This window comes from Falco peregrinus, chromosome 5 (assembly GCF_023634155.1).
Source record: "Falco peregrinus isolate bFalPer1 chromosome 5, bFalPer1.pri, whole genome shotgun sequence".
NCBI lineage: Eukaryota > Metazoa > Chordata > Aves > Falconiformes > Falconidae > Falco > Falco peregrinus.
In genome coordinates, this window is record NC_073725.1 from 12,583,190 (window position 1) to 12,606,525 (window position 23,336).

The 23,336-nt window shown below is 40.5% G+C and overlaps 1 protein-coding gene across 1 annotated transcript in view; it reads left to right on the top strand.

Moving 5' to 3' along the window:
* RBMS3 (RNA binding motif single stranded interacting protein 3) overlaps positions 1-23,336 on the top strand; it is a 718,801-nt gene that overhangs the window by 360,582 nt on the left and 334,883 nt on the right. The window contains 1 exon segment of the mRNA XM_055803834.1: positions 4,328-4,497. Coding sequence (XP_055659809.1) covers positions 4,328-4,497 — 170 coding nt within the window.

Below are 23,336 nucleotides of genomic sequence, written 5' to 3' on the forward strand. Positions count from 1 at the left end.
AGAAGTCAACATATCAGTGTTAAAGGGGAATCTTTCCAAGATCTTACTTTCAAGTGGATAAGAGAGTACAAATTTGGGATAGCCAAAGGTGAATACAAACAAATTGGCTAGTCCATTAGCATAGCTGTCCAGCTGCATCCTAGGCTCTGAGGCCACTCCAAAACCACAAGCCCGACTGCCTCAGAAGCCTGCCAAGGAGCCAGCTGCTGCTAATAAAGCAGACTCTACAACTTGGCATCTGGGGCCTGTGATTCCCATCCAAAAGGAATTGCATGTGAAAAATATTTGAAATTTGTCTTTTTAAGTAGTGTTTTGCTTTGGAAGAAAAATGCTTTAGACTGAACTTGCAGCAAGTGAAAAACTACATAAGAGTACTGTGGTAGCCATGGCAAGATAAATACCATTCTTGTGTAAGGAGGCTGGATGCTGGAAGGAGGAGCGGTGTTCATTTAGTAACCAAGAGGCTTCTGGTTCAGCATTTCTGGGTTATTTAGTAAGAAAACCAAGGTATCTCATTATTCATGCTTAGCTGTGTGCACTTGTGTGGGACACTGTTTCAGAGAGAGGTCAATGGTCGGTTTTAAGCACAAGAGTGCGTTCCTGAGACTGGATAAGAATTAAGCACATTAATTTCTCACTTTTAAATAATGAAAAAGGAGAAATTTCATTCATTTTTCAAAGATGAAAACAAATCCTATTAGCCAGCCTTGGTAAATTAATAAGCTGCTTGGAATGATCTACAAACTAGTTCATTCCCCCCACACTCCCCATTGAATAATGAAGCATGAGAATTGAAAAATGAGTTGGTGGCATTGGTTATTTGAAAAATTAGTGGCAAAACCAGCTCTGAATTCCAGCTCACTTTTGAAGTAAAACATGTAGATTTTGTCTGATACTTTTTTCCTAGTGCTGCAGGTCGTGTGCTCGGCTGTGTTGGTGAAACGTCTCTCCCAGATTTCTACAGCTGGTGTCAGGGTGTTTTGAGCCAGCCTGGAAAGCGCTGCTGCTCATGGCTCTTATGGCAGAGAAGTTAAGTGCTTTGCCTCCAGCCACAGAGGGGGCTGACATCCGAACAAGGCACAAATTCCCTGCTGCTAGGTACGCAGGTGGTTCCCCAGGCCATGTGCCCCTTTGGCATCGTCTGGGATCCTGTAGCAAGTAGTCCATATCTGGGAGCATCATCAGGTTGCCATTCATTTCTTTCGCTCCAGGTATTACGTGGAGATTAACGAACCAGGCCCTTTACTCATTTGGAGGCAAAGTGCAGGCTTCTGCCATCAGTCATACACTCATTGGCTCAGAAAACAAGAATTCAAAGCTTTCTTCTGACCTGAAGCTTTTGGTGTGGCAACCAGCCAGAAGATGTCATCAGCCTAGTGCAGGCAGCTCTGTAATCTTTCTGCAGACGGTATTCTGGGGTATTGGATATGCGTGGAGACTACAGTGGGCTGCAGTGGCTGAGACTTATTAGTGAAGAGGGTTTGGAGTATAGCGGTGCTTGCTGGTCTGAGAAGGTCAGCATTCTCCGAAGTGGGGCGCAGCTGCCTCTCTGGCCACCCTTAAAATATCTCCCAGGGTGCTGCTGTGAACCTGGGCATCCGTCTGTGCCTATTGTCTGAGCAGCTCTTGCTTGAGAGACCACCTATCCTATGGCCTAATTCTCTGGGTATATGGAAGATTTTTTTTTATATATAGCTGTGGCCTTAAAATCAGCGTAAGTGTAATTCATGTTCACTTCTAGGTCCCCTTTCAGCTGGCTGAGAGGGATAAGATGTCTTAAGCTTAAATTAGAATTAGGCCCCCAGTGCTTTCCTCTGTGTGAGGATAAAGATCTTATAATAGAATGAAAATTGCTCTTTGTATTTCAAAGGTATACTTTCACTTGGGTTTTTTTTTTTTTTCTTGCTTATTAGGTTGGTGTGAGAATAGGCTATTTGCTCATTATCCCCTGCTAAGACATACATAATAATAACAATAATTTAAATACCTAGCATTTTATTGGTTTACAGAAAATTCTGTCCTTGCTTTACATTATTTACGTGCATTCAGTGTGCATAGTAAACTTGGAGAAGTAAGAATGTTACCTTGCCCTTTTTTAAAATATATATTTAATTTTACCTTACCAATGTGCAAGATGACCATGGAGTGTTTTCTAAGCTCTTGGTATACTAAAGCCAAATATATGCTATACATAGTCACATCTATCTGTACCGTGGCTCTGGAGTGCCCAGATTTAAATACATTTGCAGCCAGAATGTTGTAAGATGCGTGTGCCGGTGTTTTTGTTGGAGGTTACTGTTGCATCCTTACCCAGCCAGGCGGTGGCTGTTGGTGTGGAGCTGGTTCCCAGCACTGCCCACAGCACTGGGGCACCGTCGAGGCGGTTCCCTGTGCTGGTACTTGGGACTGCTGCTTCCTCAGCTGTTTCTGGGAATGACATTGAAGCTCGGGTGGGTGGGGATTACCCAGTGATAAAATGTGTGTGCAGAGAAATATGATCCGTGTGCATTAAGTGCTTTTGATTGTAAGCAAAAGTGTCTATGGAGATATTTGTGGAAGGAAGCTCATTGCCCTTTCCGTTACTGTAGATGAGAGTGAATGTCATTACTTGCTAGCATGGTGATTGCACTGTCTGTTAAACTGTTTTTTCCTTTTAATGGGGCCTACTTGAGTCACATTACAACAGGCTAGATTGCAGAGGAATTCTGATGCTCTGACACTTGATGGTGTGTTCCCACTCTCCTGGTTTAAATGGGAGAAACTGGGAAGGAAAGAGAAGGCAGCACAAGGCATTGCTGGAAGTGTGGAGCTTTATGTATTCATCAAAACCTTTGAGATTCACCTGTCACTGACACTCCCCTTATGTTCTCCAACTTTTTTTTTTTGTTGTTCTTCTAAGGAAAGGGACTTGTTTGAAAGAGTTTAGAGCTACCAATTTAAAAATATCCATCTATCAAGGGTCGTGATTTTGCATGTGCATAATTACAAGCACTAAAGTAGGGCCACTGAAATTAAAGGGGCAGTTGATTAGTGTGATCAGAATTATGCACAGGCTTAAATATTTTCTCTGTTCAAGGCCTAAATGCAGAAGGAGCATATTAGAAGTCACTAAAGTGTCATTGCTACTATAATGAAAATTGCAGATGTTTTGCTTTTATTAGTCCATTAGCACATCATGGTTAACTTAGCATTGGCCCAACATTTACCTGCTGTTGTAACCACCCATACTGCTAGCAGAGCACGCTAATCAGCTTGTGGAAATGGGATTTCCCCCCTCCAAGCAGGAGGTTATGTTCCTGGAACTCTGACTTCAGTTCCCCTGGCTGTCCAGCTGGAGCCTCAGCCTGCAGCATCCCCCAGCTATCCCAGCTTCTCTCCTAGATCTCAGCTTTTCTGCATGGGTCGCAGTGGTGACACGGCCTCCTCTTTCCAACCACCCGTTTGTTCTCCTAACAAGCACTCTGTGCTGCGAGTAAATACACTGATGGTCAGAGAGCCAGGGCAGGTTGCAGCAGCTCAAATTCCTTGGTTTTGCCCCAGATCAGGGGGTGCTTAGGGAACTTTTTATAGTATGCGTGTGGCTTCTTTCATAGCATGTATTTACCAGGATGTTCGGGGAGAGCATTGTTTTCCCTGTGAGAATACCTCCCTTTTTAAAGTTGTATTTCTCAGTTGCTTTGTGTGGTTTGTGGTTGTTCAGAGGCGGGTAAGGTTTTGAGAGCAGGAGGTCTTAGCCTGATCGTCTTTTCCAAACTGTTTCTCTATTGTGGAAGACATCTGTAATGACAGGGTCTTTGCAGGCTGCTTTGGAGTTTTTTTCTGCCCTTTCAGGTTAGCCAACTCTGCCACCTGACTGTGTGTGTACTGGGTGCTCCTCATGTTTAGAAAAGTCTAACTAGGCTTCTGGCATCAGCTTCTGTGTGCTTTGGCTAGATACTCTTCTTTGTGTCTTAAGAGTATTCTTAAAGCAGATTGTGTTTGACTTCTTTCTTTAATACCAGTTACTCCTGAGTATCTGTCATTTAAGAGCTTTATTTTGTGGTCTAGGTAAAATAGGCTCATAATATAGCTACTTTAATTCCAGATTAAAAGAATAAAGCAAAATAAAGCACTTCATCGCCATGGCTAAACCCAAAACCTCAGCCCTGTTTTGTGTTTTGAAAGGCATTGCTGGCTCAGGGTGGGTGCACGTGCTGTAGGGGCGGGCAGGGAGGGCAGGACAAGCACACGCTCGGTGCGTGGCACTGCAGTTACCTGGGTACAGCGCATGAGCTTGCCATGCTTTTGTTTTTCCAGTAACAGCCATTTTGTTTTGTTTTGTTTCCAGCAGTCCTATGCACCAGCTCCCCACCCCATGGCTCCTCCCAGCCCCAGCACAAACAGCAGCAACAACAGCAGCAACAACAGCAGCGGAGAGCAGTTGAGTAAAACCAACCTGTACATTCGAGGCCTTCCACCCGGCACCACTGACCAGGACCTTATCAAGCTGTGCCAGCCGTAAGTGCACTTGAAATGCTCGGTGTCTTTGGGTAGGGAAATGTCAAAGCTGGCCTTTTAGTTACACGTATGTGCATCCACAAAAAGAAATCGGAAGCCTCCTACACTTGAAGGTTAACAGTTATTCCTTTAGTTTGAACAGCTAATTAATGCCTGTTGAAAACCTTATGGTAATGAGTTTTGTGGGATAGAGAGGTGAGGGCCTTTACCTTGACTTCTGTTTATTTTAATCTGGTTTCTTTCTTACATTAAAAGCAGAATTTGCATGGCAAGAAGACCTCCCTAATGACAGATTTTATAGTTAGTGATCTGTGAATCATGAGGTGCACAACAAAACACGGGTGGTCCCACCTCAGTCATTTATCACATCTTTTGATCACTGTCACACATTGCTGGGCTCCGAGTTTGAGAAGTATGAAACCCACTGAAGGTGGCCTTGTAGCCATCTAATTAACTGCAGTCCACTGAAAACGTTGATGTAGAAAGTAGCACGTTCTACCTCCCTGTGTTTATCTTGAGAGATGTGTTTGCAGATTGTACCGATAGCAGTTTTATCTTGGTTTATTCCCATTGAAACTGGAGAGGCAGCAGAAAGGAGCCATTTGCTCCTCATGTACCATCAAATGTTCCTAAAATATTACACCGTTACCCCTCCTCATTCGACTGAATGTAGTGGGCTAACAGGAGTAGAAAGGAGAACCTGATTTCCAAAGTCTTGATTATTATTGATGACGTGTGGGAGGGTAATAATCCAGTTTGAGATTCCAACCAGAGCCACTTGGGTGGAATTCAGGATAATGCATTTGTGTGTTGAAATAAGAACATGGGGAGATTAGAAAAATAAAAATCCACCCTTGTTACAATGCAAAATGCAGTGTTTTTGTCACAGAATAGTCCGTATCAAAAGACAATGTCTTTGATACTTTTTTAATCACAATTCAGCCTTTCAAATAGGGATCAATAAATGAAGTTTGGTAAAGTAAGGAACAGTCTGGGGCTGAGCTACTAACTTGAATCCATATGGCTGTTGTTTTGAAGCTTGCAACAGGAGTAACTATTTAATGGGATGTTACAATTTAATGTCATTCTGCCTTTCCTGATTTTGACCAAAAATGCTGAAAGACTTCCCTAAGTATGCCTTGCGTGGACAGGACTGTAACTAGCTGTCTTGCTGAGCTGATACCCAAACTTCAGCAACATTATGCGAGCTTGAAACTCTTCCCTGTGACTTTCTCCTATTAAAGCTGCTACTGGTAGAACTGGCTTACTGTTTGCAGGGGTGTAGCATGCTGGTGATTTTTCATATTTCATGCAAGCTGAATTGTGAGTGTACCTGTCTGACATGTGTACAAACTACATTCATTGACACTTCCCGCTTGTGACAGTTACAGATAATCCCAGTTCAAGGGCCAGATCCTCAGTAGGTATACATTGACTGTAGTCTGCTGACGTTCAAAAAGCTATTTTACTATAAGTCTTGCAGTCTGACCCTTCCCAAGTTCAGACAACTGCTTTCAGCTGATCAGGAACGAACTAACTATTCCTAGAGGAGCCACACGGCTTTGGTGCTTAGTGCTGCAGTCGTAGTGTGAGGCTGTGGTGTGAGCAGTGCTACCTGAATCATGAAGTTCAGAGAGCATGTCCCTACTCCTCGTCTGTATGAGTATCTGAGAGCTTCCTTTCAGCACTGTGGCAAAATTTTTCATGTGTTCCAGTAAACCTAATCTAGTCTATGATTAGAGGGCTTTGTCTTGCTATCACGGAGTTCCTGTGTGAACAGATGGTCTTTAAGAAAAATGCTGACATTCATTTTGCTGATTTTCTGTCCCTTGGCTGAATGGAAGTGAGGAGAATCCAGATAGTTGTACTGCCTTTTTTCAGAATATTAAAAATATTTATCAAAGCAAAAGGGAAAGGCTATATAGGGAAAGTTAAACATCTGAAAATAGAAGAATTTGTCGTGGCAGCACATAGGTTTTTTTAAGTAATATATTGCAAGACATTTTCTTTACCTTTGCAGATGGTTAGTCGAGGTGGATAAAGGTCTGAATCCCTTATTTCTCTCCCTCCTACCCCTACAAAGTGAAGTACGCATGGCAGCAGTCTGCTGCTGTGTGAGCAAGACATACATTTGGCTCCTCAGAAATGGTGGTCTTCTGTAGAGCTCTCTCTTAGCTTACATGGCTGGGGTCTCACCACACGTTAAAGATTTCATGTGAACAAGTATTCACAAAACAGCAGAAGGTGCTGGCTCTAAAACTTCCTGCATAGAAACATTAGCGTAATTCGCTACAAGGTGTAAGGTGAAAACCTGAATTTCAATCTGTAAACTATATTATTGTTTTGCAGTACAAGATTTTTGGAAAGCTGTGTTTAAAGGGGGTATTCACCACAGTTAGCTTATGCCCAAGACACTGGTTCCCGTAGGCTAGCTGCCAGTGCCTAAAACGAGCCCTTCTGAACCCATTTCCTCTGCTCTAGCATGTGACAAGGCTGCCGGTAGTACAACTGTCACTTGTAATGTCTGGTATTTGGCAGGTCTGAGGAATAATGTTCTAAAAACACAGTATTTCTCTCTTAGGAGAATAGGGAACACTGGAAATGCTTATGGTAATGTACATTTGTCATAGCCCACGCCATTTCCAGGTTTATCCCAGCAAGGAGGCCGCCCTCTAATTGTCATGTAACATTTTTTATTTAACTGTGTTTTGCCAGGTAGGCTATGGAAGAGAAACGCTTTAATCAGAATTGTTTTATAATGTATGGGACTGTTTCGGTGAATCCTGCCTGCTTTTCTGTATTTGTGTTGTGTATCTTTGGGTGGTGTATATCGCACAGTAAACAGAAAGCAGCAGACTGGAGTACCATTGATACTTGAAGTGCAGAGTCCGTTACACGTGATGTCAGACATTTCTGACAAATGTTCCAACACTATCAAACCTTTTATCAATTTAAAAGTAACCTTGTCACAGTAATCTGTCAAACTGTTCATATAACTAAAGGAAAACAAGTCATCATAGGCTATACAGTATCTGAGTAAATAATAATAAAAAAAAAAAATTGCTACTGAAAGATTTTATTTTTGTGTGGGTCTGATCCACAGTATTGTTTAACATGTGTCCAGCAAAGTTACATCAAATTCTCTTTTGCAGCAGGGAGCTGTTGGGTTGCACTGTGTCTTTTGGGACTTTATACAATGACTGTCAAAGGTTGCATCGAAAAATTGCGAATAGGAATGTTTAGCAAGCAAGAATCTGTTGCTCTTTTATGTATGCATCATCTAGATTTATATAAACACTGAGTAAAGGAACTTCAAAAAAGGGACCTTGGTGCCTCTTAACCTTTCTTGAGGTTTTAAAAAAGGGGCATTATACCCATCTATGATCATATTGATCATCAGAACTGACTAGTTTAAATTTTTGATTTTTTTAATATTTCATGAAAATAATAGTAAATATTATACCATTAGCATTTATTTCTCTGAGGTACAGTCTCTGCTGGTGGTACACATCATTATACATGTATCTTCCCAGTCAAAATATGCTTTTCATCAAAAGGAAAGATAATCAACCTTAAGATTACAGATTACAGAGAGAAAAATGTGCACGGTGTGTCACTGTACAAGCAAAAAATAAGTGATTATGTCTGAAATATTCATAATCTGTCACTCTAATTTTCATGCACGGTGGTATTTTTCATCCAGAAGAACTTCAAAATTCTCTTAAAAACATACAGATGGCTTAGTCCCCTGTTGACATACCGGACACATCCTACTCTTACTAACTACATCCCAGTGGAGATAGATTGAAGGAAATCTCATGCACAAATTAAACATTTGAGCTTTATTACTTTGCAACATTTTTCATTTCAAAAACTCATTCTGTCTCTCAAGATTTTGGTCTTTGTGGGTTTTTTTTTGGTTTTGTTTTGGTTTTTTTTTTTTTGCATCTTTGCACTGAAGAAGACTTCGGCCCAAAATTTGTAAAAAGATGAAATAAGTTTTGGAGAAGAGAAAAAGGGAATTTGGAAAAAGAGAGATAATGTAGCCACCCCACCTCCCGCAGTTTTTGAAAAGTTGGCTTGAAACCCCCAACATTTGACTAAAAACCAGCCTTATGCATTGCACAATTAAGACATTGGCATGTATTCAAAAGATAATCCCTTTCCCTCTTGATTCAGTCTGATGGTTTAAAGTTACTTACGTATTTGTCCTGAATTGATCCCCTCCCCTTCTATCTCTACCACACCTTCAGAAACCTCTTTCCGTCTGCTTTGTTCTTATTTGGGTTAGTTATTACCCTTCAAGTTTTGACTTCTTTGTGGTCCAGGGCAAAACTACAGAACTTTATTAAAACAATGACAGTAGAAATATCTAGACCTAAAGAGCAGCAAGTCTGTATGCTGCTCAAGCTGACTTGTGAGGAAGACGAGACAGAATCTCCCAGACAAATGATTTTCCAGGTATGGGAAATCCCTGCTGAATCGTGATTGTCATGAATGTTGCTTTCTCTGAATAACTTCTAGATCCATATTTTGGGCAGCTTACTCAAGTTTTTCGGGTTGCTTTGGGTTTTTGGGGACGGTGGGTTTTGTTTCGTTTGGGTTTTGTGGGGGAATTTTTGGTTGGTTTTGTGGTTTTTTTTTTTAAGATATCCTGATTGTCGTCTTAGTAAGTCATCATGAGTGAGATTTTAGTCTCTCATTTGATTCTGAATGTCCTTGGTTTTGTCCCATGGAACATCTGAATAAATATTCAAGCTGCCACTGTTTGGATTCTAATAAAGGGCTAGCCCCAAGGATAATGTAACTGAGGTTATTAATTGAAAATACACACATTACTTAAATCCTAGACTATTTTTGAAATGAACTGTGTGCATTCCTTTTGCCCCCACAGAAAACTGCTGAGTTCATTGAGGTTTCAGAGGGGTTCAAGGTGCCTTTCAGGACAGGGTCTCTTGTTAATAGCTGCAACAAGTACAACATTTTCAATTAGACCAAGCTTTACAGCAAGTTCGTGATGGCCATTTCTGCCATGGAAAGGCAGCAAGAGTTTGACATCTCTGGCTATTTTTATTTTCCTTTTCTTTTGTGTTATATGTGTTTCTTACGTGTTATATGACAACTGATGAAATGAAGGTGTGGGAAAAGTAAGTTCCCTTCCTTTCCTTTTTTCCCCTGCATTAAAATGTTAATTAAAAATAATTACTATGACCTTTAAATAAAATAAAGATTAACCAAAATAAAATCCCCATAGTGAGCTCAAAACCAAAAAAAGCCCCAAGAGAAATGCTGGAGCTAAACCTTTTTCCTACAACAAAGTCAGACCAAATTTGTACCCAGTGTAAACTGGTGTTCTTATCCTGGCCCTGGTGAAGACAAAGCCTAAACTACCTGAGATTTAACGTAGTGGTAGAATGTTAACCTATGTCTGCCCCTATATTTTAAAGAAGTAATCTTTGGTGACTTAAAGGAATTTATTGTGTTCTGTAATCTTGTGTATGCTAAAGCAAGGTACACTGTGGCTCCAATTCAAACATAACCATGTAATGTCTCTCCTGTAATTAATATCAGCTGACACCGTTGCTCTGCGATATAGCAGAGACTGAAAGGGTATGAAGGTGAGATTGCTCATTCAGTGGGATTAGCACATATAGGAACCATGTGGTATCATATAGAGTAGTTCCTGCTTAAACTGTGGTTGATGTTTTGGTTCAGTGTATCCTGGCAATATGAGAACTGTGAATGACTGAAATCTGCTGAAGTCATCAGTCTCGGTGGGAACCAAAGAAACGTCCACACTTGAGAGGAAAGAAAACCTCCAAAAATTCCCAGATCTTTGTTATTCCAAGTAAAATTGGGACAGCAAAGTCCCAAGAAGGGTTTACTGTTGAGTCAAGCACAGCAAAAGTATCCTGCTGTACTAAATATGCTAATTCAAAGCAATGAGGGAACAATGAGTTTTTGTCTTCCATTTCTTAACATGGGTGTTCAGACCTGAGAAGAACACACTTATGGGTTAGCTTGGAGAGATCTGTATTCTCCTGAAGGTCTTTGTATCACAGACTTTTCCTAAAAATTTATTAAGAGGAGTGGGAAAGGCAAAATAAATTAATTTCACGTTAATACTTTTAAGTCAAAAAGCCTTTGATCAGGAACCAAATGGTGAACTTTAAGGATGTATAAAATAGACATAAAAGCAGAGGAACCTAATGCTGTGGGCACAATTTGTTAATTCTTGCATTGAAGACATCTTCATAGTGATCGTGCTTATTAATGTTGTTAGAAATATTGTGGGGTTGTTCTCTGGGTCCAAAATGATACAAGGTGGTGAACTTATATTTCATCTGAAAGACATCTTTGTTTCTGAAATCAGTTGATTTGCAGTTTTGCACTCAGTTACATAAACAATACATCTTTGCAGTGTGTAAATATGGGCATGGATGTGCACAATTTTTTTCTCCTTTGCCTGATGTAATTTTGTATTTTTATCATATTAAAAAATTATTTGTATATTTCTTCCCCATTAAAATAATCTCCAAATGTCTTCCGTTGTTAAAAACAAACATTAAAGTTGCCCCAGTAGGCAGTGAACCAACCCTCTTCTTACCTGGCCTCTTTCATCAGAGAAAACAAAACTCTAGGTCAGCAAATGCCCACAGCACTGCAGAGAGCTCCATCTGGGATGTGAACGTTCCCATTGTCAGGAAGAAAGGCAGAAAAATAATCTGTGTAAAGTAATAAATGAGCACCTGCACTCTTCTGTTTTGAATGTGCCCGTCTTTTCACTGGAGTGTGACAGAGTGTCAGTGAGAGTTTCTCATCTCCTTTCAAGTTGGATGAACCTGATTTAATGGAAGATAGGGGAGGAGGCAGCGTTCACAGACATTGCTGCTGAAAACATTTCTTCTGATGAATTTTAATTAAAGTCCTGGGGACGGGGGGGGTGGGGGTGTAACACAACAAAACAGAGAGCTCATAACAGAAATACTGAGTCTTACGTGTAGCGGTGTGAACGGCATGACCATAACAGCCACTTGTTTTGCGTACTGTGCAGGCGGGGTGTTGAGATAGAAAGAGCAAACACACTTCATGAGCTGCTTCTGACTTGTCTGAGATGCGCGTGTTTCCAGTCTTGCCTTGCCCTCTTTCTTTCTCCACTTCTGCAGCATATTTTGTGTGCAGCCAGTCAACCATGGCATCACCACCCGTCCATGAGGCTATCGTCCCCTTACTGATACAAGCATTTTAGTCTGAAAATGCTCACAGCCAAAAACTGTCAAAAGGACAGAGAGGCTCTGCAATGTGCATGTCTGTCAGGGAAATGTCTGGTTTTTCAGTATGGGTGTTGCTCTGTGGAAGGGCCTTCATGACCATGGGTCTCTTGACAGTCTGGGTTTTTCAGCCCCTCAAGGTGTTCTATAGAACTCTGATGCTCAGTTTCTGCTTTCCAGTGAGGAGGCTGATGGATGCACTGGTGGTTTGACAAAGGTTCCTTCACTACGGCCTTTCAAGTGTGTTTTTCTTTAGTGGGAACAGCGACAATGGAAGTTCTGGTTATGTTTGGTTCTTCTGTTTTGAAGCTCATCCATGTGTTTTAGATTTGTCTGTATTTTTGGTATTTGTTCTCCTAAATTCCGGAGTGTCAAGTCCAGTGGGTCTTTCTGATCTGTTGTCCTTTGAGAATTGATGGCAGCAGTGTGAGAGCAGATCCGATGGCTGTATTACATTGCAGAGAGTGGAGAAGGAAGTAAGAAGTTTTCTGACTGGGATGTGGTTGATACTCCTTAGGAGTCCCTGACTTTTGGGAGAGGATGGAGACATGCTGTTCATGTTCTGACATTTTGTGTAGCAGGAATGTTTCTGTAACCTTTCTCTACAAGGTATGAAACGGATGTTCTGATCTGTTTGAGAAATACTTTGTTCTAAAGCTTTGCTGGAAGGAAACAATACCAGCTATGGTTAATAAATGCCCCCAAAACAGGAATAACCTGGGCACTGCTTCCAGCAAACGGCATAGCGCATCTTTGTAATTTCTATGCAAGGGGAAGTGGCAGGCCAAGTTCGGTAGCAAAGTTATTTAATATTATCAGCAGGAAAACAAAAATGTCATTGTGTTCAGCTGCTAGACTTTCCCATACAGTTCCAAACAAGCATCGACAAGAGCTCTGTGCTATGCAGCATGCAATGTCCTTCATTCTAAATATTCGGTAACTTCCTGGAATTACTGGTGTGACAAGCTGCTAGCTTTGTGTTAAAAACTGAAAAGTCTTTCATTTTCTTAAAAGATGTTTGCTAGAGAAGGGATTTCTTAGAATTTTTGCAACTATGTCAGAGGTTTTATGTCTATAAAACAGAGACAGGAAAGATGGAATGTTTTCAGCCTGATTTTTAAAAGATGTTGATCTGACAGATCTGTAAAGTTTTTTTCTTTCTTTGGGCATGTATTTCCTGTGTCTCCATTGTGAGCTCTAGAGAAAGTGGAGACCTCTGGATTCTGATTCTCTTGGAAAGTACCTAGCTACAATTCTGGGGGTAACCCCAAATAAAATAATGAAGGTAACAGCAACGTGGAAATATAGGTTCTGTTCAAAATAAGCTCTCTGCCAACAGCCAGCCAGCCTCATATAAGCTTCATGGAAGCACAGCAGTCTGTTCAAATAGCAGTTATTGCAGGATCACAGCCATGTTATTCTTTCGGTGTAATACAGGTAATAAGTGCAGCATTTATGGCTATTACTGCCTGGCGATCACATAAAAAAAGAAACCGACATGCTTTCCTTACTTGCGACTTCCCAGTTCAGCATTTCCATATACTCCTGGGGTTACAATCCAATTATGAATCTTCAATTATTTTCTGTAATTCACTGATTCAAGAAGAACATTAACTTTTTAGCTTCTTTATAGTAGGGAACTAGTAATTAAAATGGATAGAATAATTCACAGATTCATGGAATTTAAGATCCAGAAGAGACCAAGGGATGGTCTACCATTATTTTCTAGTTGATTCAGGTCCTTAAACTTCCCTTATTTTCTCCTGGACTGAATATATCAATTTATTTTGATCTGAAGAATATGTTCCAGAAAAGTACCCACTCCAGATCTGAGGATATGAAAGCAGCAGTAGATGCACTGCTGTTCCTGAGCCACTTCCAAATCAACTTTCTGGTGTTGAATTTTACCTGTTGGTTCTTGGGGAAATCAGATGAAGGACCTTTCAGACTCTCTTCCTCTCTCTCCATCCTCCTCCCAAATGTACTTATGCACTATAATCAAGTCACTTTTCAGACTTTTCTTAAATAATCAAAATAGAGGGAGCTGTTTAAGTCTCTAAGACAGTTTTCTTCAGCCTTTGGATAATTTCATCAAGGACTTCAGGGATCATTTAAATGTTTTTAAAACTGATTATTTGAGGTTAGAAATAATTTCCTTTTTATGGAGGTTTTTTGTTATGTATAGCTTATGTAGCCGTATCTGTTTGTATGTGTCATTAAATGGATTAAATGTGTCACTGGACCATCTGTGTTCCTAAGCAGGAGAAATGATGCTTAAATGCTGCCGTCCTAGCAGGGGTGTGTGCGCTCTGTGGAGAGCACAGTACACTGGACCTGGCATTATCTCAGGAGCAGCAGCTCATCTCTCAACCTTTGAGGTTTTGATTACCTTTAATTGTAAATCAGGTGTCTGTCAGTCCTCAGCTTTGAGTAACAAAAACCCATAGAACAAGAAAACTGCAGCACTCCTGGAGTTTGTTTTTTTAAAAAAAAAACTAAAGGATTTGGATCTAAGCCAGACCTAACTTGGCTTTGTAGAACTTGATTTCCCTACTTATCTATAACGTTTCTTGTCCCCTCTACTTCACTTAAATCAACATCAAATTTTGGATTGTCAATAAAACAGAGTATGGCCACGAAGTTTTTTAATTACTGTACAATAATTTAGCACAAATATTTCAATATAAAGTTTATGAAGTGCCTTACGAACTGCATAATAAATGAATTCTTATCACATATACAAACATACAGCCAGTTCAAGGAGCTGAAGGATTCATACAGCGCAATCTCTTGACTCTCAGAATAAAATGGACTCAAAGAAATTGCTTCTAAATGAAAAGGCAAACTGGTGGCAGTGGTGGAACGAAATGGAATATGACCAAGTCATTGGTGGGGTTTAAGTCAAAGCAAGGCCGTATACTCATGCCATGATTTTGATTTTTGCCTAACATTAAGAACTGGACTAAAGATGTGATTGATGGCAGGTCTTACAGATGTGGGAGACGGGCTATCATGATACAGCTATTAAATACTATAAGCACTTTTAGGACTTCTAGTTATTTTATCTCTATTTTCAGTGATCGGTAAGAAAAACCTGGCTTTTTTTTTAACATGGTTTTGCCATTGTTAGTTCTTGTTAGGTTCCTGCATTTGTTTGTTGGTTCTTAGTACACTTAGATATAGAGAAACAAGAATTTCTTTTAATCACAAGACCACATCACTTGTCCCTGCTGTGCCCCTGCCATGCTGTTCCCATGGTACTGCTGGTAGGTGAGCGCTAGCAGCTGCATCTCCCACTGGTGCTGGGTAACTACGGCTTGACCAGCCAACATGAGGTGTTTTGTGGTGGGGAAGAGGTGGTTCAGAGTGGCAAGAAGAGTGACTAGAATATGTTGCAACTCCTTGAGTGATGATGTCTGTCAGTACAGTTTGACATGTACTGAAGCCAACTAAGTGGAAAAGACCCAAATACCTTGTCCTCCCTCATTCTTTTTTCCATTCCCCTTGCACCCCTGGTTTTCTTCCCTAATGCAATCCTCCATTAAAGGGGGGTATTTCTGCACAGTAGTCAGGCTCATCGTTTGCTTAGTAGGTGCTGGTTAGCAGTGCGAGGGTATTGATGAGAAAGCCTGTGTTAAATTTCTCTTCAGAGACTGCCCTAGAATTGTTACAGCTCATGTACACATGGCATTTTAATCTCTCTGCAAAGACTTCTGAAAGGGATTTTTAAAGCACTGCGCCCCTAGTTAGTAGCTGTCACCAGTGTGTGAGGCACGCTCTCAGTGGAGAATTTAGCAGCCTTCCATTGCACCTGGGTCAAAATGTCACCAGGTAAATACATCTCTGTCTGTTCAGACTGCCAAGTCACGGCGGCACTGCGTAGGGCTCAGGGTGTTGAGCCCGCGAGACGGATCTCAGCACTCTCAGCAGATTCCCAGGGCTGGGTGCTGGGTTTGGCCAGGGGACCTGCTGTGGCAGGCCGTCTGGTGTGGATGTCGAGGCAAGTTCGATATGCTGAGGGCTCATGGGATTCAGGCACTGTGCCAACGGTAAAGTGCTTGTCGCTTCCTAACGAGGTAGCCCTCCAGTCCTGCTATCAGGAGGTCTGCAGCTGGTCTGCTTAATGGTATTTAGTAACAGTATGTGCAGTAAAGCATGCTCTCCTATTACACAGAAATCCACTAATGCTGGCATGAAGAGTGGTGGGTAATTCAATCACACCCACAAAAATGATATTAACATAACATTAAAGAGCTGTGTAGACTAGCAAAAGACAGGAAATTATGGAGTTCAGGCTTGAAACTTTATCCTTAACTCACCCATATTGTGCCGAGGTATTTGGAAATTTCCATAGAGCGTGTGATTTTATGGAACCTACAGTGGGGTGGATTGTCCTGTTTGTCTGTAGAGGATTTCCTCAGCTAACATCAGCCAGCATTAGTGAGAATTATGTAAAGAAATCCTGGCACAATTTGCAGAGCGTAGCTGGACAATGTGAGCTTTAAATATGAATTTCTTGGCTTGGGTGGTTTACCCACCCCAGCATTTCTGAAGTGCTGCATGAGGCATTAGCTGTGTTGACTTTTTTTAGACCAAGTCGCAGTTCAGTAACAAAGCCACTCTCCCAATTTCACAACTAATTTTTAGGGTTCATTTTTTTCTGTCCAACAGTCACTAAAAAGATTTTGGTTTGGTTTTAATTTACCTCCTGATTTAAAGACACTGCTCCTATTTATCTGAGGTAAATTCACTGGAACTAAGCTGAATTACACTTAAAAAACCCCCAAAAAAACAAAACCACAATGAAAGCTCTATACCAGTCTTCAGGCCTTATTCATATTTTACCTCATTTTTGTTCCGGGTGAAACTAGTAATGCAACTCAGTAAGCAATATTAACTTCATCATAAAAAAATCCTTCATTGGAAATGGAATAAAAAGTGTTAAATACTCCATCTTCTTCCTTGTGGCTTCCAGTCCTTCCGTTGTACCTCCCTATACCAGCAGGGACGAGGGGAAGTTCTTGCAAGGACCCCATAGTCAAGGAGGAGTCAGGGAGTCAAATTTCAGTCTGTCCACTGTTATAAACACTTGTATAAACAAGATGTTTATATTGAAGATGTGAGGTGTTTTGTAAGGACAGTCATTTCAGTTCACCCATTAGCATCAGAGCCACCAGGAGCTAAGGGGAGAGTTGTCAGTCGCTCCAAGGATGGGACTTCACTGCAATAAAACGTGAGACTGCAGATCTCCCAGAGATGGTGAGCCAGCAGGTGCAGTGCTTGCAAAGCAGCTAAAACAGAAAAAAGTGCAGCACCCAGGTATTTTCTCACATCTTCAGGCTGTGCTGAAATGCATTCTGCTCTTGGATACCCTGTACCTGTGCCCAAGTAAAACTGATGTGAGCTCAAGTCACATCTGGCTTTAAGAGTTTGTTTGAATGTGACTCTGGGAGAGAGGGAACTACACGATGGTTGATGGTCGTTACTTGGGGGGGGGGTGGGTGGGGGGGGAAGTGTTGTATAGTGGAAGAGTGACAGAAACCAGCATGAATTATTTTATTCTCATAGTAGCTTGTTGGGAGATTTTGTGTGGTATTTTCTGGAGATGATGAACTTTTGGTATGGTTAAGCACTGAGATTGTTCTGATGTTTCCCTTGTGTGCTTTCCATGTTAAGGAGCTGGGGAGGAGTACCACCGTGTCTGTCTCTGTGGTGAACAGGATGGCCATTAATGACCATGCGTGGAAGAGTGGGATGGCTGTATCCTAGGGGAAATCAATTTTCTGCAGAGAGCTGAGCTACTGTAAAGAGTAGAAAATTTCCACTGAAGGGGAGGGAGGGAAGGGGAGACAAAATTGGCAGAGCAGGGATTAAAAAATACAAAGGTTTTGAAAGTGAGGAGAGACTCAAAAAGCTTTCCGTTCAAGGTAGATTCCCCCTCCCCCAGCACTGTCAAAATTCAGCAGATCTTGAACATGTTAATCTTAGAGGTGGGAGAGACAGTGACCTTGGGGAGAAGCTCTCGGATGAAGGACATGGGGAGGCTGGAGAGAAGTCTGCCTGGGGTTTAGACAAACGGTGATTCTTTTTTAAAGCGTGTTTTTCTTTTAGCTGGAGAACAAACATGCAAAACTGGATCAGTACTGTGGATTTAATTCCTGAAGGAGCATCTGTATCGTGGATGTTTCTGAGTTTGAAAGCCATGCAGTGAAACCTGGGACTAGGTTAAAGCTAGCTGAGGTAGCTCCATGCCCTCCTACAGAAACAGCATGACTGTGGTTTGGATGGGTCCTCGTATTCCTGACCATGTGCAGGTGTAGTAGGGAATACCGAGTAGAGTGACTTTCTTCTGCCGTTCTCCACCCCTACATGTTTGTGTCTCTTCTCTGAATCACAGACTTCACTGTGGCACTGTAATAGTTTGCTTCCCCCTCTTCTGTGGATTTCCTGCTGCTTAAACCTTGCTGCTCCCTTGCAGACAGGCTGGGGAAAGCTCGTTTCCCCTTAGGATGCTGTCATTTGACTCGTATAACAGATCTTGAAAAAACTTTTTCACAGGGGAGATAAAGGAACTAAACCGTAACTGGTGTTAAATATCATCATTCAGCTAAAGCTCTAACAAGAGTAAATTTACTTAGACTTCTTAAGTACGTTTGTATGTTTATGTATCTTAAAAACGTAAGCAGACATAAATTTTTACATCTCAAACAAAAGGATGATTCTTTCCTGACTGCTCAATATTAAAGGCTAAACCCAGTGATAAGATAACATTCCCATAAACATGGAAGCTTGAACAAAGGAGCTGTTGTCCTGAGAATGTGGGAATCAAAAAGAAACTGAAGTCTGAACTTAGGAAATTGTCTTACAAAATGGAATGCTGCATGTAGAGTAACATTTAGTGGCGCTCAGAAATTGCAGAACAGGGCAAATCCATAGGTCTTTCTCTTGATCTCAGTGGTCTTTGGAGCAAGCCCAAAGAAAGCAAAGGGCAGAGGCATATGGGAAATGGAGCGGACCTTTCCTTTTGCTTTGGCTTCTTTTTCAAGATGTCGGTCTTTTGTGAACTTCCTTTCTTGAACAGCAGAAAGGGAAAGCGTTGCAAACTCCCATGGTCTGAGTAAGTGGGAGGAAAGGGTGCAAATGCTGTTGGTGAATAAGATGTTTCAGGAATGCGTAAATACATGGCCTGATATTGCGCGTGCTTGATTTATGAGAGTTGGCCGTTGGGTGCATTCAGGACTGTCCAGAGTGTGAATTCAGTTGTTCGTGGTTGTAAGTATTTGCAGACTATAGGGCTGTTCTTGTAGAATGTGTCTTTGACTCCATTTTTACATAGGTTTTGTGCTTTCACTGCTTCTGAAGGGATGTTCAAAAAGCAGTCAGCTTGCCGCTAGAGGTGATCATTGTAAATTTTGTGTTATTAATTTTTAAATCCCGTACATTTGGCAGATTATATTTTGGCTGCTGGAATATAATTTATCCTTATAGGATCTACTTGTCGTTTATATGTGTGATAGCAGTAGTAAAGTGAGGGATGTCAGCACTGGGGTTTTCATAAATCTTTAAATCCAGCTTGTTTTATAAAGCGGGGAATAGAACATAGCATGGATTTGTTCATTGTTTTTTTTCCCTTTTTTTCCCTTTTCTTCACAAGGTTGTTTTCTGGGACCCAAAACATTCAACTGCCAAGCAGTGTTTTTTCCCTACCTGAGTATGTTCACTAATATCTGATACAGATGTTGCTCTTGGCATTGCCAACCCTCAGAAGTTTATTGTGAGGTTCATAATGTTTGTTTCTTAAACCCTTAGATCCTGGGGCATGTGATAAGACAGGAATCTCAGCTTTAAATTTGTGTGTCTCCTTCATGGCTGTAAAGAAAGGCATTAAAATACAACCTCTAGCACAAAGGCTTGAAAAAGATAATCAAAATAAAAGGATATGTCAAATGCATTTATTTCTTAGTTATGTTTTAATAACAGAAGTTAATTTCATAACTTTTTTGGTGTGTTAGAGAGCAGTAGGAGTTGTCAGTACTGTACTACTTGGCCAGTTACAGGAGGAATTGTGGATTTATCCCAGTGAATCGCAGTTTGGTTTCTCAGAGTATGCCAAATACTCAGAATAAGGTCTCAGTTTTCCCATTTGTATCTTTTGTCTGGTTTGAGGACTTGTATCTGATTTAATTAGTTTATTTGAAGGCACCTGAAGCCAGTAACATAGAGAAGTCTTTTCTTGAGGGCTCCCAAGCAACTGAAGCTAATTTGCTTACAAATCCAGTGCTACTTGTCAGATTTCAAGATGGGCTTTCTTTCTCAGTGAGGCTTTTGTTCTGGGGTAAAACTCCTGAGCAGAAACATAAAATATTTAAATTCTTGCTCCTTCCTCCAGATCTGCCCATGTATATTTCAGAAAGGATGGGCTACATAGCATATACTTTTTTTTTATAGCTCTCCATCCAGGGTTTTCTGCCTGGTAGGACCAACCAAGTGTCCTTTTAAGGACAGAAGACACTAAGTATATAAACAGTGTCTTTATTTAGTGAATCCATGGCTTGACTAACCTCTTCCTAGTCTGTTTTGGCAGTTTCTGGGTGCAAGCTGAATCACAGCAGAACACAGCAATTGCCAGTCTTGTCTTCTGCAGGAAACTCAGGGCCAAGGTGTCCAGTGAGAGCAGCTGGTACAAAGCCTGAGTGAGGAGTTTTTGGTTGGCTGAGGTGTTTTGGTTTTTTTTTGTCTTAGGCTCAGAAGTGATGAGCAGAAAGCTACAAGATGTGCTAATTATGCCGTATTTCCTGCCCCTTGATGTTACCTTAAAGTGTAACTTCAGTGCTCAAAGACAGAAAATAATGAGGCAGTTGCTCTGTTGGTGTAAATTGGGGCAGCCCATTGGACCCAGAAGGAGGGCACTGCCTTTTCTGAAACCAAGAGCATGATCCAAAGTGCAATTTTTAATAAGCTCTTCCTCTCCAAAGATATTTACCAACCTGACCCAATGAGGCTAATATGTTCGCTTACGTCCATTTTTCTTTGGACAATAGAGAATGAAGAATGGTTTATATGATAGGCAAGGGCTCTAAACTAAATATCTTTTTAAACCTGTAAATGGGGTTTTGTAACAGGTGACTTCATTTAACGCTGTATTTTCTTGCAGGTTTTTAAAGCATTTTGAAAACGTAATAAAATTAGCACACGATTCATAAATTATGTATCTATTTTGCATGCTGGGCTGCTTCACCTGGTTTGAATTTTTATTGTTGACAAAGCTATCGCTTAGGAAAAGGTGTTGGAGAATAATCTGCTTTGGGACCCTCGACTGAGAGTTGTAGTAAGTTACCAGCAAGAATAGATTTGTCCACTTAAAACTAGTTATTGTAGTAGTTGCAGGCCTTGCACTGAGGAACACAAAGCACTTGCTGTCTGGAAACATGCACTTGTGGGTCCTGTGTGAGTCTGTTTACTGTATCAGGGCTGTAGGGAGGAATTTCCACACCAAACAAGCACATTAATTTATGAGCCTACACGCTTACTTTAACCTTGAGACACATGGATCGTCCTGTTTAAGTTCAGCTGGGCTTCTTACATGCCTGAATAAATACATGCGCTTGAGTATTTAATAATATTGTGGACAAATAGCTTATCGAATCCATTTTCACACCCTTTCCTGAGGCTGTCTTTATGTTACAGACTTGCCCAAATAAATGGACTAAAAAAATTTTTGCTTTTAAAAATATACTCGGTGGAGTTAAATAAAATTCAAAGAAACTCAAAGCAAGAGATATTCTATCCCAGTCCTGGGCAAGCAGGGTGAACTTTTGTCCGTGTAATTACAAAAATCCAAATCCATGCTTTTGTTGTTTCTCCTTGAAAATTTCAGGCAGAGAAAAATGTGCTTCTCTGCACCACTTTTCTCAAAGTTTGGCCTTTGGAAAATGAATACAACTGTGACATTCCTGCCCTGGAGATGGAAGGATTAAAATAAATATATAGAAGAAAAAAACCCACACAGTTTTCTGATGCACTTCCTGAAATACATGTTTTGCAATGCAAAAATCCTAAGAAACAGTTCCTCTCAAACCTACATTGTTTCCAGAGACATCCCAACTACCTGGATTTTTCTAATTTGTAAATAATGAAATGGGAGCTCTGTGAGCTCAAGAAGTCTCACTCACACATTTGATTCAAATGGCCTCTGTGTGAACTCTATAAAACGCTTTAGCTTTAAATTATCAGTTTGAGTTCAAGGTCCCTGGTGGTAGCTGGAGTTCTTGCTTTTTCCTTTAATTCCTTTTCTTTTTTACTTCCTTTTCTTTTCTTGTCTATTATTGGAGAGGAACCATCTGATTGAGACATATATATTTTTTACAATATGTCGCAGTCATTGAGTTCTTTTAAGAGTAAATTGTTTTAGTGAAATGTCAGAAAATCTGCACAAGCAGAATGCTCAGAGTTCCTTTGAATAATGAGGCTATTGTTAAATGATTGAATACTTTAGAGATTAATATCATGGTATGCTGGCATGCTGGTTCATACCAACTGTAATTTAACAATGAATCCTCCGTAAGTAAGCAAGACTGTGAATGAGAAATTGGATACAGGACAGCACAGCATGCAAGAACATACAAAGTAAATAAATTCTATGCACAGGAATGATACGTTGTGGGCCTGTGTGTGTGTGTTTGTGGTATTTCCATAATATCTGAAATAATTGAATTTATGGCTAGAGGAGATTGTTCAAGTTTGAAGATCTGCTTATTTTTTTCTTCCAGTGCTGATGAGGAACATCTTTATGGTGGAAAAGATAGATTTTGGGTATTTTTTAACACCCCCACCCCTCCCCCTCCCCACACACCCAACGTTCTTTGAAAATTTGGATATGCCTGGCATTGTCATTTGTGACAGGCAGCATTAAACCACATCTTGTTCCATGAAGGGTTTCAGATCCCTGAGCTGTCTTCCCAATAATGCATCCTATCATTATACAGAAAATTTAGCAGCACTGCTAAGTGTCAGCAAACAAAAGTTGCATTTCATTTTTTTAAGACATCTGAAGTTCTTGTAAATATGGAATAATTAGTAGTTGAAGATTTAATGATGGCCCAGAAGAAGGACTGAAGTGTTCTGCATGAAATCATAGTTATTAATTTGTGCATGAATTTCATTTTCCATACTTAATTTAGCAACTGTAGAATATTTTGCTAATTAATTATTAACACTGGTTATTTGTCATGGCAGAACTGTGAGGGAAAAACATAGCTTTCTATCAAAGCAAAAATACAAATGTCAGAATTTTATTCTAAATATGATATACAATAATGTAATCATGTTTTAAATAGTCTTAAATAGCTTCAATATTCAAACATACAGATATAATATGAATATAATACATAGCACTAATTCAGAATAAACAGCATTTAGAATAAATACTTCAGCTAAGAGCCAAATGCCTTACTTGGAACAAACTGGGGAAAAACACTGTAAAATGTCAGGCTTTTATGGGAAGTACCACTTTAGTAAGTGGCATTTTATTCTGTCTTGGGTATCAAGAGTGTGACAAATCTGTAGTCT